This window comes from Bos grunniens, chromosome 15, assembly GCF_055505025.1.
Source record: "Bos grunniens cultivar Pamir isolate PY7600 chromosome 15, Bosgru_T2T1.0, whole genome shotgun sequence".
NCBI lineage: Eukaryota > Metazoa > Chordata > Mammalia > Artiodactyla > Bovidae > Bos > Bos grunniens.
Genome location: NC_141179.1, coordinates 41,353,562 through 41,372,529, shown reverse-complemented (window position 1 = coordinate 41,372,529; position 18,968 = coordinate 41,353,562). Strand labels below are relative to the sequence as shown.

The 18,968-nt window shown below is 34.2% G+C and overlaps 1 protein-coding gene across 6 annotated transcripts in view; it reads left to right on the top strand.

The window, feature by feature from the left end:
- USP47 (ubiquitin specific peptidase 47) overlaps positions 1–18,968 on the top strand; it is a 105,712-nt gene that overhangs the window by 37,861 nt on the left and 48,883 nt on the right. For all 6 annotated transcript variants that reach the window (XM_086340031.1, XM_086340030.1, XM_086340029.1 and 3 more), the window contains 6 exons: positions 2,492–2,605; positions 4,603–4,741; positions 9,491–9,587; positions 11,634–11,779; positions 12,315–12,394; positions 14,774–14,923. In XM_086340031.1, the coding sequence (XP_086196157.1) occupies positions 2,492–2,605; positions 4,603–4,741; positions 9,491–9,587; positions 11,634–11,779; positions 12,315–12,394; positions 14,774–14,923 (726 nt within the window). The remainder of the gene's footprint in view (positions 1–2,491; positions 2,606–4,602; positions 4,742–9,490; positions 9,588–11,633; positions 11,780–12,314; positions 12,395–14,773; positions 14,924–18,968) is intronic.

Genomic DNA, 18,968 nt, shown 5'->3' with positions numbered 1-18,968 from the left:
CTGAAAAAATAATTGCTATATATGTATAACTGAATCACTGCTGTATGCCTGAAACTAACACATTGTAAATCAGTTATACTCTAATATAAAATAAAATTGTTTTTCAGTGTGTACTTACAAAAAAACCTAGTGTTTTAAGTTAACCAACCTTTCCCCTGTGAAATTGGTCAGTAAAATTGGTAGTCCCCAACGACTTCACTTTGACTTTTCACTTTCACGCATTGGAGAAGGAAATGGCAACCCACTCCAGTGTTCTTGCCTGGAGAATCCCAGGGACGGGGGAGCCTGGTGGGCTGCCGTCTTTGCGGTCGCACAGAGTCGGACACGACTGAAGCGACTTGGCAGCAGCAGGTTATACAATGAGAAATGATATTTAATCTGAAACTTTGAATATTCTGTTTTACATTACTATGTAACTTCTAGTGTTGCTTGTTTTTCAACTTAAAGGAGTCCTATACTACCATATATGTTTGCCTAAGTCCTGTTTATCTTTTACTTTTAAGAAACTTTACTTGATGTTTCCTCATGCTACTTTAAAAATAACCTTTGTCTTTGGCTTCTTATTGTGCTTTTTCTCTGCTATGCCACTTAATGGTCTTTTTATTATGATTGCTATTCACTTACGTCTTCCCACTTGATGGAATGCATTTTGATGGCTGACGTCAGTATTAGTTTGTACCCTCCAAAGACACTCTCCCTGGGCACTCAGAGCGTGTGTTAGATTGACATCTGCAGTAGTTTCAAATAGCACTGTGCCAGGATTAACTGTTTTTCTTTCTTCAACTGTGACTGTTTTTAAGTACTTCATTTTTGTGTTTTGATTTGCCTACAAGTATACTCTTACCTTCCTGTACAGTGCCACGTGTATGCTTCTCTAAAAGCCTAATTCATTTATCTACTCACCCTTTTATACACACAGACTCATATTTCTTAAGGTAAACCTTCCCTCCCCATGTATTCTAGCTGTATCATCTCATCTTTTATGCCTGAGAGATGCTGAGCGTTCTGGTTCCCGTCAGAATATAAAGGAACCAAAGATACCTTTTTTCTTTCTTTTCTTTTCTTTCTTTCTTGTGGCTTCTCTTAGCTTCCGGTTCTCTGTGTCCAATTTTTCTCATGGATTTCTACATGTGAGCCAAAGTTAAGTGAGTTTTGATAAATTTATTTTATTACTTAACACTTACTTTGTGCTTACTATGTGCCTAGTTTTGTTCTGATACTAGACTTTATACAAATAAAACCTTATTTAATTCTTTTAACCACCCTATGAGTTAAGTGCTATCACAGCTTTGTATTAAGGGTGAGGAAACTGAGTCATGGGGAAGTGAAGTAACTTGTGTTAAGTCACACAAATACCAAAGTGGCAGCATCTCTTAGAGTTAATTTTTTTGTCCTTAATACCTATACTTTTATATAATGTTAATTTTCTAAGAAGTAAAGGCATCTGCATAAAACAAGGCCTTCTAAAGAGAGAATCCTCATGTCTTTGAAACATTAAAAACATCTCTTAATGAACAAAAGTTTTTTTTTAATTGCTTTACAATTTTGTGTTGGATTCTGCTATACAACAACAGGAGTCAGTCATAATTATATTAATATATATATCCTTTCCCTCCTGAGCTGCCCTCTCCTCCCCCATCCCACCCCTCTGGGTCATCCCAGAGTAGCAGGCTGGGCTCCTTGTGTTATTTAGCAACTTCCTACTCTCTGTCTATTAATGTTTAACACACGATGGGTATACATATCACGGCTGCTTTCTCAGTTTGTCCACCCGCACCTTCCCTCACTGTGTCGACAAGTCCGTTCTCTACCAGCTTCACAAAGTAGTTTTAAAACAAAAGAGTAGGGCGTTCACCCTATCCTTCATTTTTCTCAGCGGTAGACTAGAGTGTTGGGTTAGTGACTAATCACTTCTATCTATCTCCCTGGGATCCTCTGAATCCTGCCAGTAGACTTGAAGTAGGTATCATTTATTAGGACAGGCTTTTCCTTCATTTCTAAAAGTGCCCTTTTTTTAATATTACATGATTATATAAGTTGGGTTGCTTGTGCATAGTGTTTCCTTATATGGGAATTCTTACTATATTCCTATATCAAAACATGTTTTTAGTTATATAAAATATTATTTAGTTAGTTTTCATGAAAACCCATTGAATACTGTATTGCATACATTTTAGAGAACATCGAAACATAAATGCTTATAATTCTTTTTTGTGTGTAGCACTTCAGTTTTTTTAGATGTTGGGAAATGTGAACAAATGGGATACCTGTCGGTATGTACGCTGTCATTGAGCTTAGCCATCCTAGTTCATGAACAGATGAATGAATTCAAACCTAGATTGACAGAATTTATCAGAATCTTCGTTTTTAAAAAATACTACTTACGCCCAATAATTGTAGATATGTGTCTGTTTACATATTACTTATTATTATCATTAATGTTTCCCATTATCTGAGTTGCTTTTTGTTTTATTTTTTTTAATACCTGTAGGCTCCACTGGATCATACCAGTGATAAGTCTCTTCTTGATGCTAATTTTGAGCCAGGAAAGAAGAACTTTCTGCATTTGACAGATAAAGATGGTGAACAGCCTCAGATACTGCTGGTAAACGATTTAGAAAGCCCTATACTCATAATTGTTGCGCACTGTCACCTACTGTTTGTGAAGCACTTTTCCAAAGGAGAGAGGAGAGATGTGTTTTACACAACGTGTGTATAATAAATAATTTTTCTGGATTCTGTTGGTTTGTTGTAAGTACGTATGCTAATATGGTTGCACTGGGTATCCATAGCACCTTTGTGTGCGGTCTCTTGCCACACTGGGCATCACCACTACAAGGATGGGGATGGGTCTAGGATCTCCTACTGCGTTTCAGTGGCCTTTTCTTTGGTTAAGCATTTGCTTGTCTGCTGTAAATCTTTGGCAGTTTTGCCAGGTTTTCTGGTATTTTGGTAGAGAAACAGACCCTCCAGAATTAGCTACTCTGTTGTTTTTGCCCCCACTCCTGCCCCTCCCCTTTTTAGAATGACTTGTTTGTAAAGTTATATGATTTATTTCTGTTCTCTTAGTGTTTTCTGCAATTCATATTTCAATAGGATTTCCTGTCTAGTTGAGTGGCTTTAGTGATCATTGAATCTAGTAACTCCTAATTTGAGAGGCATTCACTGAAAAAACCTTGTCTGATTTAACTTGCTGCTTTACAGACTGAGTAAAACTAAGGCTCACCGAGTTTATGGACTTTCTCAGAACCCTTCTCTTTAAAGAACTTTCCTCAGGAAAAGTTCTTCTGTTTGATGCTTTTCATTTAGGAGTCTGTTGTGAATTAGAGTGCCTCTCTGGATAATAGACAGTAGTTAAGCATAGGGCATCCATTTCAAAACAATACCAGAAGATGATCAGATCAGATCAGTCGCTCAGTCATGTCCAACTCTTTGCGACCCCATGAACGCAGCACACCAGGCCTCCCTGTCTATCACCAACTCCCGGAGTTCACTCAGACTCACGTCCATCGAGTCAGTGATGCCATCCAGCCATCTCATCCTCTGTCGTCCCCTTCTCCTCCTGCCCCCAATCCCTCCCAGCATCAGAGTCTTTTCCAATGAGTCAACTCTTCTCATGAGGTGGCCAAAGTGCTGGAGTTTCAGCTTTAGCATCATTCCTTCCAAAGAAATCCCAGGGCTGATCTCCTTCACAATGGACTGCTTGGATCTCCTTGCAGTCCAAGGGACTCTCAAGAGTCTTCTCCAACACCACAGTTCAAAAGCATCAATTCTTCGGTGCTCAGCCTTCTTCACAGTCCAACTCTCACATCCATACATGACCACAGGAAAAACCATAGCCTTGACTAGACGGACCTTTGTTGGCAAAGTAATGTCTCTGCTTTTGAATATGCTATCTAGGTTGGTCATAACTTTCCTTCCAAGGAGTAGGCGTCTTTTAATTTCATGGCTGCAGTCACCATCTGTAGTGATTTGGGAGCTGACCTACCTTAATCTCACTTCTTATGATTTAGGTTAGTCTGAGTAACACTGAAACTAAACTAGCTGTTAATTTGGGGAAACTAGCTATTAATTTGGGGATTCTTGTTTTAAAATTCTTAGTAATTACTCTTCAACTCTGTGTTAGTTTCTTGTGCTGATTTTATATCCTTTATTCCCTTTGCACATTTTCCTCATTGATAGGAAGTTTGTTATTGGAGATAATAGGAACCTTTCCATTTCATTCAGTACTTATTGAGTATTCCCTACCTTCCAGGCCTACTTAGCAAAGATGATAGAAAAATAAATGATAAACTCTGTCATCAAGGAGTTCATAACTGTACTTTTGATTGATTAGTAAGAAATCTCTCTCATTTAAGCAAAATTGAAAAAGAATTAAAGAAATTTGAGAAAGTAAGAACTTTGGAAGGAGACATAAGCATTTCTCTAAAGTGTTTTATATTGGACACGTTTCAGGCCTTCCTGTAGGAAATAGTCAGGGAATGTCTTGATGGTGCTGGTAATGCCTTGTCTTTTTTTCATTGCCTCAGGAGTTAGTATGCCTTTTTTCATTGTTTTAGCAGTATTTACCACTCAGTAAATATTGGTTATGCTATATTTTAGGAGGATTCCAGTGCTGGGGATGACAGTGTTCATGACAAATTTATTGGTCCACTTCCAAGAGAAGGTTCTGTGGGCTCTACCAGTGATTATGTCAGCCAAAGCTACTCCTATTCATCTATTTTGAATAAATCAGAAACTGGTAAGATTTATGATTGTTGTATTTTCATAAAATCATAGAGCATTAAACCTAGAATAATTTTAGCAATCTAAACCTAATCTTCTCATTTTATGGATTAGAAAACTCAGACCCAAAACAAGATCACTAGTGAGCAGAAGCAAAGTTAGAACAAGAATGGTTTCCCTTTCCCTCATCTCCTTGTTATTTTATCTTTATTGTTACTGCTACCGTTTAGTAAAAAAACAAATTGGATTTTGAAAGAAGTCATTTCTTTTTGATAATCTTTTATGTTGAATTTAATCTTAAGTTTTTGAAGTTTACTTCCTCTGGAAAGGAATGTATAATATCTGTCTGTGTGATTACAGTAGATTTACAGAGATAACTTTGATGTGGAAACAAATGGGTCAGGCTTATTTTATTAGAACTACTGTGTTATGTTCTGCTTTAATCTAATCATATGTTTGACATTAATCATGTAATTAAAAAATTCCTGCTAGCTTATCTCTGAATATGTTATGTTTAAAACTAACAAATTTTTGAATTTTTTTCAATTTTTTGAGCTAGTAGAATTGCTTTATTTATGCAATTTTTTATTTATATATAAGACTGAAAATGTAATCTTGCCTGAAAATGTAATCTGAATCATTTTACATATCATTTTGCTTTTGATTGTATAGCTAGTTAATGTTATTTCATGCTAGGTATGGCTTCAGAGTGTTTACTCTTAGAATTTCAAAACAGAAATGATTGTAAATATAACACAATTATCTAGTATAAGGGCTTCCCTGGTGGCTCAGCTGGTAAAGAATCCGCCTGCATTGCAGGTGACCTAGGTTCGATCCCTGGGTTGGGAAGGGAATGGCTACCCACTCCAGTATTCTGGCGTAGAGAATTCCATGGACTGTATAGTCCATGGGATAGCAAAGAGTCGGACACGACTGAGTGACTTTCACTTTCATTTTCATCTAGTATAAAAAGAGAAATATATAATTACATGTAGGTTTTGTTTTAATGTGTTCTGTAGTCTTCCCACTTACTATATTTTGTAATTGAAATATAGAATAATTTACTCCCAGCTAAGCATTTGTATAGGCTTAATGGCATATTTGTTCTGGATATAGTAAAAACTAGTCAGGTTTGGTATTTACGATCAATTTATATAAATAGAACTTTTTGCAGCAAACTACCAAGAATAAAAGAGAATGCAAAAGTATCTTTTATTTCAGATAATAGCAAATAAGAAAGCTGCTTCTCATTACACTGTCAAGAGTAGTGATTCTCAAAATTTTATTTCTTTAAAAATCATTTTGGGATACTTGTTAAAAATGTAGGTTCTGAGGCATTACTCCCAAAATACTGATTTAGTTACTCTTGAGTAGACTGGATAAATTGCATTTTGTTTTAAATAAATACCCTTAGATTTTTATAAGATAGTTGAAATACTTTGAGAAAGTTCCAGAATTAACAAGTCAGGATTCTTGAAATTTTCGCTGTGTATTCTGACAATCAGCTCAGTCCTTATGCAAGAAGTTATTTACAGAACTCCTACTTTGTACTGAATAATGTATAGCTCTCTGATGCCTGTAAATTCCTAGAGACTAAAGTATACTTTAAAAAAAATGTTCTCTGATTGTATGAATGTAATACATATTCATTGTCATATTGTAAATGAAGAAAGTGGAAATTTCTGACAGTACAATTAACAGAAACTGCTTTAATGATTTTGCTTATTTTTGTCTTCTTTCCTTCATCTGAATGCTTTCAAGAAAATAAGGAAATTGTTATGAGCAGAGTTTTAATATATATTTTTCACGTAATGTATGAGGAGCATTTTTCAGTATTATTAAGTAGTATTTTAGTATGGGTTTCAAATGGTTAAAAAGTAGTGTTTCATTATATGATTTAAATATTTAAACTATAATTATTACTGATGTTATAATGAACATTATTGTAAGTTTTAATTTTCATCTATGATTATTTCCTTAGGGTAAGTTTCTAGAAATTGAATCACTAAGTTGAAATTTACTCAAAATATTTTTATAGGACTTTGATATACATTGCCATGTAATCATAGTCTTCGTTTCCAACTATTGTTCCTCACACAGTTCTACTCCGCTGTTTTCCCTACTTGTACATTTTCCTTCAGTGTTCTGGAGTACTGCCTTTCTGAATTAGAACAGTCTATATACATCCAAACGAATTGGTGTTCAAAAATTGTTTGTTAGTGACTTTTGGCATTTTGCTTAAGAATTTATTGAAATGCACAAAATGTTTTCATTGAAAAATGCTTTCATGATATCAACTCAAAACTGCAGGAACACTTCCCTCCATAATTCAGTGAGGTTGGAGACTTATTCTTTTTTGTCTCCTTGCCTACTAATTCCTTCTGGTGGCCAATTACTGTTAATGGGAGACGGTTGGAAGTAGGGGGCACTTAAAAAACTAAGGAGTGGATTGAAGGCTGATTGGACTCACAGGTGATTAATGGTGACTGAAGTGTTCTATCATTTAAATCTGAGATATCTTTCCTTGGCCAGTTTCATTAACAGTTCTTTTCTTTATATCTACTTTGAGTTGGCCAGTTTCTTTCTACTTCATTTGGCCTTGTAGAGTTCTCCCTCATTTCTTATTGGTTCTGTTCAGGATTTCTTTCTGTGTTTGCTCTCTGTTATTGTTCTGTACAGAATGGCATATGTTCTTATGTTTTCTTCCCTTATTGACTTATACTTATTGACTCATGACTATTTCAGATAGAGGGCCCACTTGATAGTAGTTCCCATAATGACAGAAGATTCCTATTAGTTCTGTAGCATTTTATCTTTTTAATCTCACTAAAGCCTTCATACTTCTGGAAAATAATAGTACTTTTATTTGACACACTGGTCATTCTGTTAAATATGGTGCTAAATGAAGTACAGAAGACTATACATTTCTATTTGATTGTTATTGCTAGTGGTAAAATAAAGAGCAATGGAAAAATTGTTATTATCCCTCCTTCCCTTAGACCCCTCCCCCTGCCACTCTTTTTTAGGCCCAGGGAAGGGAAACAAGGTCACAGATAAATGGTTATGATTGATCTTAGGGTACACAAAAGACAGTAGTACCTTGACAGTAACTTGCCTTTTAAGGCTACTGGTAGAATGGTTGTCCCTGACTGGAGGAATTGGGGAAGGAGGTGGAAAAGAAGAAATCCCAGGCAGCTGAGCAGGTGCAGAACAACTGGGCCTCCTTGCTCAAGTGCTGTTATTTGTGGGAAGGAATCCATTATCAGTTCAAGTAGCTTATAGATTTGTGTTGCTTGTAAGTCATATTCCCTTCTCCCTCATGGGTACCTGCTGCTGTGCTAAGTAGTAGGGTAGAGAGATAAATTATATTTGACGACTCCCCTCACTGTTGGGCAACATATATAAATAAACAATTATAGATCAGTGAATTAAAAGCTCTAATAAGGATTAAGGACAGTATGCTGTAAGAACAACTCAGGTGGCACGTGTTGATTAGGGATTGAAGCAGTTTATAATTATATAACAATGTTGAGTAAGTATATAGACATGTGCTCATTAAAGATGAAGGCATTGGAAATCAAAGCTTGAACCTTAGTCCAGAGTAAAAGATAGGCAACTACTTGGTCTCTTCTTAGAATTGTACAAGTGCAGATAGTGTGAATCTGTTCCTCTTTTCCACAACTGAATCAAAGGTCATTGTGTATTTGTTGATCTTTTCTATCACCTTAGCAATATCGTTTGTCTACAAAGTTTGCCACTATCTTACTAACAAAAGATATTTTTGTTAGTTCTTGGAAAATTGAAAAATGTATTTCAGAGAGCGTCAGTGAATGCCTTTGGCATGTATTGAGAAAAGATTTAAAATTTTTTGAGATAACCAAGTCTTTCAGTATAAAGTGGGAGTAAATAAATTTAGTTATTAGACAATGTGTTTACCACATTTTACTCAAATAATAAGGTATAATAAAATGATGAGGCTGATATGTTTGTGTGTGTGTATGCATACCTCATAAACTGGGCCTAAAGCCTATTTCAAAGGAGAAGTTCCAAAAATATTCTCAACAGTGGTAACCATTTCTAATTAGGTATATAAAGTTAAGTACTTAAATAGTTCATTTGAATTTTGAATGCATCTAAGTTACTCCTTTCCTTTTCCCTTTCTCTCAATTCTCTTCTTCCATCTCTGAGTTCTGTTCTTACTTTAATAGCCACTCTTTGCATGGCGTGCTGATCTATAGGGTTTCATACTTCATGGGTGTGTACAACAGCGGAAGTCCTCTGAGTTTGTATACAGTGACTGTATCTTATGTTACTGATTATTGGTAGAAATTGGTTTACTGGGCCTGGTGAACTGGTTCAGTACTGTCTTCATATTTTGGGTGTATATGATATTTAAAGTGAATATGTATATACTTTTTCCATTTTAATACACTAGATTTGGGGAACAAAGATTTATTTCTGTCACAAAATACTGTATTAAATGTAACTCTTAAAATTTTATTAAATGCTATGTAATGTCTATGTATATCTCTGGACATACAACAGCATGTCCGGAGATCCTGACTTTCTCTGAGAAATAAAGTTTACATAGTGCATATATTGACCAAAATGTCTTTTTTAGGTATTATCGAAAAACATTGAAATAATTTCCAATTATAACCTTAATCTCTTAATTTTTACTGTGTATTAAATTCTTGTTAAGTTTTCTTTTTGTTAATTTTTTTACATAAATGCTGATTTATATTTATGTATTTGTTTTTTTAAGGATATGTGGGATTAGTAAACCAAGCAATGACTTGCTATTTGAATAGCCTTTTGCAAACACTTTTTATGACTCCTGAATTTAGGAATGCATTATATAAGTGAGTATTCAAAAAAATTCTATCAATAAAATTGATTTAAGAATGAAATACAACTTTTAACTAATTAAATCTATTTACCTTCTTGCATTTCTTTGTTAAGTTTGGGGCATTTCTCACTTCTTAAAACATACCTTGAATAGTAAATAAGAAAAGGATTTTATGAGAGGCAGGCATATGAAAAATTTGTGGGGAGAGAGAATCAGAAATGTATAGACAGCAACAGGATAAAATTGATAAGATTTATGTTTAAGATAAATTATTATATTTAAGCTTCCCTTGCTTTTAGCTTGAATGCCTTTATGAAGAAGTATGTTATCTACTTTTGGAGTAGATATGGAGCAAACCATATTCTTTTTTTCCTCCACATCTCAGTTTAAGAAACAAAGTTGCCTTTTTAAACTTGCAAATTTTGTTTTTAATTAAACTATAATGCAACTGTTCTGTGTTTTATATGTGTGTGTATTTTAAAAGACTATGTGTATATATGTTTGTATATATCCATATTTAAATAAACCCTAAAGTCAGACATTTGTTTTTATGAGTATCCTATTATAATACATGTAATACACTCTTGTATATTTCTTTACAATATCCATAACTTTTATTTTTTGACATTTTAAAGTACAGATAAACTGATTTTTTTCCTCCTTTTTGTGTTACTTCTGAGAAACACCATTGTAATTACTGTAAATATTTACAGTAATAAAGTACTAAATAAATACAGTATCTAAAGTAGTTTTGGAACTTTTGATATTACAAACAACATTATATTACCATTAAATTCATATGTAAGCTCATCTGAATTTACTTGAAAAAATTGACATGTTTTTCATTCAGCAGGTATTTGTTACCCAGTGTTTATATGTGGGTGCTTGATAGATAAAGTTAGAAATAAGGTCTTTGTTCTTAAGTAATTCACAGATCTCTTCACAGTAGTAATATATGTATTTTTTAAAGTAGTTGAAATAACATTTAAGGATGACTTAATGCCATGAGAGTTTAGAGAGAAGAGAGATTAACGAAACTTGGAGAAGTGGCTTATTTAGCAGAGCAAGTAGAACTTGAGGTCATCATGAAGATAGGTATGGTTTGGCCAGGTAGAGAAGATTAAGAGGACGTTATAGACAGGAGGACTTTCAAGAGCAAAAATGAGTAAGTTCATCATGTAGAACTAAAGAAAGGATGGCTCCCTTAAAAGGCTGGACTTTGTTGGACTACAGACAGGATAGGACTAGCATGAAAGATAGAGTTCCGTTTGTTTATTCTCTTCACTTATTCTGTAGCAGCCAGAAAGAACCTACCACTTTAGGTATTTGAGCATGAATTATGGAAAATTTCCAGCATACTAAAATAAACAGTGAAATGGTATAATGAATTGCTCTGTACCCATCACCCAACTTTGGATATTATCAACTCAGGATCAGTCATTTTCGTCTATAATCCCCCATTCTGATTATTTGGAAGCACATACCTAACCATATCACCTGTAAATTATATCTTAGGTCACTGCTAAAATTTCCCTGATTGCTTCATAATATCTTTTTTAAACAATTCAAAGCAGGATCCAAACAAGATCTGTGTATTGAAATTGACAAGTCTTTTAACCTATTTAATCTATTTTTTATTCCCTTTGATCTTTTTCCACATTGCAATTTATTCCTTGGAAATATATATGTGTATCAAAAACGGATGGCATTTGTCCTATAGTTTTCCACAGTTTGGATTTTGATGGTCAAATGCCATAGTGTCATTTAATATTTTGTTACCTCTATTATCTGTGAGTTAATAATTGGGACAAGAATCTTGACCAGATTCACGTTCAGCGATTACTCTTAAATAACCTTTGCCTTTTATTCATGTTGCCTAAATTGCTTTCTAAATTTATGAATTAGAATATTTCTTTAGATATTAATTGCTTTAGTTAATACCCAAGCTCTGTAAAATCCCCAGAGTTAAAAATTTACGTTTGTTATGGTCTTAATGTTAGTTATGCTCTAAAGAATAAAAATATGTTATGAATAATTCTCAAACATTTCATTCCAATAGGTGGGAATTTGAAGAATCTGAAGAAGATCCAGTGACAAGTATCCCATACCAACTTCAGAGGCTTTTTGTTTTGTTACAAACCAGCAAAAAGAGAGCAATTGAAACCACAGATGTTACAAGGAGCTTTGGATGGGATAGTAGTGAGGGTACTAATTCTCTTGTAATGATAAGTATTTGCAATAGTCAAAGGAACTTGAGAGACTGTATTATAAACAACATATCAACATCTTTACTTTACCTTTTCATTGCTTTTTGGTTGGTGTTTAAAAATAGCTTGTTTTTAAAATTTAAGCTCCGAGGCATAAGTTTTTGATCCATTAAAACTATCTTGTAAAATAAGTTTGGTTATACTCTATTTTTATGTACTTAAACTAAATTTTTTTTAATGTGTTAGCTTAGATTTTTATTAACATATTTCTCGACTCTACAGTGAAAAGTAATAAAAATGGCAAATATTGTAGCACCATAAAGCCTATGCTGCTTATAAAATGTTGAGCTCTCTTGGTTCTTTTTCATGATTGCCTTTTTATGATTCTAATATATATTTTGTGTTCTTTTTAAATCTAGCATTATTTTGTGTAGATTTTCCCGTATTTCTGACAATTTGCTTTTAAACAACAAACTAATATTTCATTATACTAAGTTAATAGCTCTTTTCAATTAAATTTTATCTTAAAATAGCTTGGCAGCAGCATGATGTACAAGAACTGTGCAGAGTCATGTTTGATGCTTTGGAACAGAAATGGAAACAAACAGAACAGGTAATTTATCTCTCAAGTTGAGAGTATATTCTAATAAATTATTAATTCCTTAAAGTGACTTTATTTTATTGGAATGTTTTAAAACTTGGGCATTAGCCCAGTTGTTAAAGTACTGAGAGTTTCCTCATCTTTAAGGAGGTTGGGCCCTGTGACCTAGATGGTCTCTTTTTAGCTGCTGCTGGTAAGTCACTTCAGTCGTGTCCGACTCTGTGCGACCCTAGAGACGGCAGCCCACCAGGCTCCCCTGTCCCTGGGGTTCTCTAGGCAAGAACACTGGAGTGGGTTCCCATTTCCTTCTCCAGTGCATGAAAGAGAAAAGTGAAAGTGAAGTCACTCAGTTGTGTCCAACTCTTAGTGACCCCCATGGACTGTAGCCTACCAGGCTCCTCCATCCATGGGATTTCCAAGGCAAGAGTACTGGAGTGGGGTGCCATTGCCTTGAAAACTATGTAATTCGTGTGTGTGTGTGTGTGTGTGTGTGTGTTAGGGGTGATTTTTGAACAGTATTTCAGATAGATGCTAAGTAAATTCAGTGTCTTAATCTGTAACACATAAAGTGTACATTGTAAAGTATATTCATCTAGCATTACCTTTTTGACCAGTGAGGTATATTCATGCTTTTCACACTTAGTGAGAGATGCTCAGTCATGTCTGACTCTTTGCAACCCCAAGGATTATATACATTTCTTGGAATTCTCCAGGCCAGAATACTGGAGTGGGTACCCATTGCCTTCTCCAGGGGATCTTTCCAACCCAGGGATCAAACCCAGGTTTCCCACATTACAGGTGGATTCTTAACCAGTTGAGCCACCAGGGAAGCCCTTTCACACTTAGGATCCTTGTTAATCTGACCCTATTCTTAAATCCAGTGGAAGGAGGAACAGATTAAAAGTGGGAGAACTTTAGATATATCATTGGAATGAGGCCTAAGGCTGAACTAAATGAGGCTCAGGACTCATTACCGAGGCGGGTTTATGCTAAGTGTAGTGATAAAAGATCATTGGAGGCCAAAAGAGGAGTCTGGAGGGTAGCCCAAAGGATGTACTGTCTGATGGCTCGGACTAGAGTTTTTCAAACTAGACTGCAGTCCATTCATTTATGAGATTAATTTAGTGAATCTACACAGCACTTTTTTTTTTTTTCAAAAAGGAATAAAATAGATATAAGAGAAGCACCACATAGTAAGGGTAAGTATTGTTTTATGCCACTTTTGTTACAGTTATATGTACTAGGTTGCAATGTAAATTATTTTTTTACTGTGGGTTGCTAGCAAAACTCTTTGAAAAACGCTGGATTGAAACACTTAGAAATGCCCTCTCAGAGAAGACAATCAGATATAGCTGGAGCAGGTTAATGAAGAAGGCTTCATTAAACAAACAATATTAACGTAGACAGTTATGGTGGATCCTAGTTTGAAGGCTTATAAATCCTCAATACTTGAAGAGGTATAAATTTATGAAAGAGGCAAACTATGATTTCCTTCTTAACCTATTCTTACTTAAATATTGGAAAAAATTTACATTTATTTAGTGATCTAGATTCTTTACATAATCTATAGGATTGTATTTTTGTAACCTTATGCAGATGGTATTAGGGGATGTTTCTTTTCGTAGGTCTGTTTGTGGGTCAACAATTTTATTAAGACCAGCTGGGGCATTCTTTCTGAGTTCCCAAGTTTTGGTACAGGAATCTTGAGGCAAGACATTCACACGGAGGGTCCTTACTTAGAGAGTTACCTATCTCCTTTGGGTCAAAGAAGCCCCCAGTTGACTTAAGTTTGGGGAGTAGGTGAGAGATTCATTCTTTCTAGGTGAGGATATATTGAGGGAGATGGAGTTTAAGGTTTCTTTTTAAATTTATATTTGTTTAAAGTACAGTACATTTTCTCTTCAAATTATTTTATGTGTATGACTGAAAAAAGTTTTATTTGTATCTTGAGATAGAGGATATGATTTTAGAAATCAGAACATATTATTGTGAAAATAGTGATGTGTATATGTAAAGCTATAGAGCCAGTTATTTAGCTGTGTGATTGTCAATATGCCTAAAATGATGGATTGTGATGTATTCCCATCCTAATTAAATATAATATGGGGCTTAGTAGTAAAGTTAGTTGATAACTAATTTCAACAAAACATTTTAATAGTGGGATTTTTAGTGATATGAGAATTGAAATAGTTCATTTTTGCACATTCTTATTTTGTCTTTGTTAAGCTTTGATTTTTTTTTTCCTATAGAATTTTAGATTATATAAATCTTAAAGCTTTCTAAAACTTCAACAGTAAGAATCAATATCCTTTTGAAACTCATTCTCAAAGGCATAAAGTATTAACTAATTTTAAAGGAACCCTTTAAAAATTCAAATGTTCTTATTTCTAGGCTGATCTTATAAATGAACTGTACCAAGGCAAGCTGAAGGACTACGTGAGATGTCTGGAATGTGGCTATGAGGGTTGGAGAATCGACACATACCTTGATATTCCATTGGTCATCCGGCCTTATGGGTCCAGCCAGGCGTTTGCTAGTGTGGTGTGTACCTTTCAGCTGACTGCTTGTGTATCCATACACAGAATACATAATAGCACAGTGATATAATATATCCTAAGGTAAGTATCATCCTAGACACACCTTCTTGGGTCGTTAGTCATTCCTGCATTTAAACTAGCAAGATCTAGAAGATTTTTGACCCTTCAGTGAGTCCTAATAGTGCATGTTTAAGAGAAGCAGTATATACAAATGTACTGCCTCATGGCTCAATCTTTTACTCTTTTGTAGAAGTGACTAGATTATTTCACTTTATCTTTTTTTAAACCTCTATAAACTGTCTATTTTATAAATGCTACTTTTTAACATTTATTTTTGGGGGGCCTTGCTAGGTGGCTTGTGGGGTCTTAGTTCTACCAGTCAGGGACTGACTGGGCCCTTGGCAGTGAGAGTGCAGAGTCCTAACTGCTGGACTGCCAGGGAATTTCCTATAAATACTGCTGTTGTTACTTTTTTTTGGCAGTACTTTTTTGTTTTGAGAGTGCTGTTTTGTTCCATATACTTTTGTGAGAAGAATAACCTCTAGTTATTAAGACAAACACAGACCATATTGTTTGAAAAAGTATTCCTCTTTTAAAATTTAATTTTAAAATGACCCAGGCATTTTATAAGCACAGATAATTTGAAGAATCAGAATTATATATAATTAGCTTATTTATATATCATCAAATTGGATGATTAAGATTTTCTCATTTCTCCTTTTGTTCTCTGTTTTTAACTGCTTTTTGGTAATTTTATTATTGTATTTTATCCTTACATTTGTGTATTTAATTGCTTATACAAAAGGAGAGTCATGGAAGGAGTTAAATTGACATTTAAAATTAGAATTTAGAAACATTCATTCAAACCTATTATGAGTCAGGGAAAACTTTCACAGCTAAGATATCTGAAAAAGTCAAATTTCATCATGATGATCTTACTTATGCTGCAGTCAGGCTGATGGTGGCTTGCAGGTAAAATCAATGTTCTTAAAACTAGTCCATATTTTAGCCTCTAAAATAGCATTTCAACTGTGATTTAGTAGTCTCTAGGACAATTGATACCCTTTGCTTTTTTCTCCTATTTTTATATGACTGTCAGGCAGTAACAGCAAGAAGTTATGGGGTCAGTCAGTGGGAATTCACAGTAACTTTCCAAGACAGGGGACGATTTGGCCTCCTTTGCTTTTTTTAAGTGCACGTTTTTCTTTTTATTTATTTATTTATTTATTTTTTGATAGAAATGTGTTTGTTTATTTGAAATTTAAATTACACTGGTGATCCTGTATTTAATCTAGCCATCCTGCTGCTGCTGCTGCTGCTAAGGCGCTTCAGTCGTGTCCGACTCTATGCGGCCCCATAGATGGCAGCCCACCAGGCTCCCCCATCCCTGGGATTCTCCAGGCAAGAATACTGGAGTGGGTTGCCATTTCCTTCTCCAATGCATGAAAGTGAAAAGTGAAAGTGAAGTCGCTCAGTCATGTCTGACTCTTAGCGACCCCATGGACTGTAGCCAACCAGGCTCCTCCGTCCATGGGATTTTCCAGGCAAGAGTACTGGAGTGGGGTGCCATTGCCTTCTCCAGTGTTTTTCTTTTTATTGAAGTATAGTTACTGCACAATATTATGTAAGTTACAGGTGTACGATTCAGTGATTCAGTGATTCAGTCAGCTTCCTGAACAGATTTGAAAAATTCTGTTAAGTACTTAATAATACCCTTGTAAACTGCCATTCTAGGTATATGAGATTGGCCTTGGCTTGAGTGGCTAGTTTTATTTTTCATTTTTGTTTTGTTTTTACTTTATTTTGTCAGTTTTTGTCAGAGACATAAAAATTGTTAAGATTTATCTTTCAGTGAATTATTTCCTAACTCATTTTAAAACTTTGGCATTTCTTTAAGGAAATGTACTAGGGAAGTGTTCAGTAGTCCCAAGTGATGTACACTGTTTTTTCTACTTTATTTATGAAAATATTTTTATGTAAGATTTTTCATGTATATGTTAGTTTTTTCTTACATATTCATTGAATTTTGAGGAAGTTTTATTTGTGTTAAGTTGGAATATAATATTTGAGTATTCAGCAAATATAATACTTGAGTATTCAGCTATAAAAAAATAGCTGAACCTTTTTCATTATTTGCCTGCTGAATTGTTACCACTCTCCTCAGTACGTTACAGACACAGCAGTGAAGTGAATTGGAGGATATTTTGGAGAAGTGGAAAAAGTCACATTTCTGAATGGAATTCTCCAGTTCTATCCTACATTGATATATGGATGATGGTGGTGGTGATTATTCAGTGGAAATTGAAAATTACATCTATGAAGCAGGATGTAAGCAGGTTTATACACACATGCGCTAATAGGGCTTGCAGAAGGGAACCTAAAACTTCCTAGATTTTGCTGGAGTGTCTTGAGGGAAATTACAGCAGGTGAGACTACCCAAGATAGGGGTTCTAAGGAGGATACTACCTTCAGAGAACTTTAGTTAGAGGTAAGTGATTTCCCTTTATTTTCTGAATTCAAACTTACAACCTACACTTCTTGAACTGCAGAAATCATCATATAACATCTAAATTTAGTGTTATATCACTGCTTGCCATTGTGTATTTTGTTAGTGCTATGTGTTTTAAAAAGAATTCAGTATAAATGTGGATTATAAATATCTAGTTAAAAGAAGCATTATAAAATGTTGTTCAGACTATTACAATATTTGGCCTTAATTTAAGTTGAACTCTTGTAAAATTTTATTTTTTTACTCTTACCAGTGGTCTTAGTATATTTGCCTTATTGGCTATTTATACATACATACACAAACATACTTGACTACATGCACACATATGTACACACATATACTTACCTTCATACACAGCATTGATGGTTATGTGTTTTGCTTATTACATATTGTGTTTACTGAGCCACAATAGTTAGGTGTATTCACTGTGGTTAACACTTGGTATTTAATTTCAGATCAGTAAGTATGAAATTCTGTTAAAAATCAGAGGTTTTTTTGTTTGTTTCTTAACTTCGTCTGAAACACCCAGTTTCTGAATTGTTTTATCTCCATATTTAAATAAATTAACATGAGAGTAATATTTAAAATTAAGTAAGAATGGAGTTGCCACTTAGTTAATGTATCATTATAACATCTATATATAACTTTGGTTATTTTTCAGCATGATTGATAGCAGACTAATTTTTAAATAAGTGCTAAAAATTGCCTATATAGTTTTTTAAAACAGCTTTTCATCCTAATGTTTTCTTTATTGAATTATTTCTTAGTTGTTATAACTGTAATATTTATTTTAAGTTTCTGGTCTCCATTTTGTCTGTCCAAGTAGTGTAAAGGGTTCTGCTGCTATTCCGTCTCTCAAATTGAGTTTTGTTCAGCACTAGTCTCCAATAGGTTTAATAGATGTTTGAAAGAAGACTTCTGATTAAATAAAATTGGGAAGCTGTGTAACTGTAATACTCTTTGGGAAGTTTACAATGCGCATTTAATTTTAAGTGCCCTCCGTGTTCCTGTAATAGAGAAATCAACCAACCTTTTCTCTGTGGGACATCTGTTAGTATTTCAAAGGATACTAGGATTCTGAGGAACATATTCACAAAATATTCTAAGATATTTTGTGGAGCTCTGCATTAGACTAAGGTGATTTAAGGAAATATCTACTTTGTTACATTAATGTTTATGTCCTTGTAATGTTGAAGGGAATGAGAATACTAAAATAATATGTTTCTAATTTCCTGTTATTTTACATGTCTTCTTATTAATCCTGAAAAAATAATATCAGCCAAAAGATTACTTACATTAATATTTTAAAAAACTTGATTCTCACTGATTTATTAGGTAATTAGAACTGTCTACATAAAATCAGTCTCTCCGAACTTTATAATCAAAGAAACCTTGAATCTGCTTATTGCAAGCATATTTGAGAGTGTATTATTTTAAGAAGATCTAAATGGTATAACCTCATATGTTTGATATTAACTAGAGGAGAGCATTCTACTTAATAGTAAATTTTAAACACTATCTTTTTATAGGTAGTTTTATT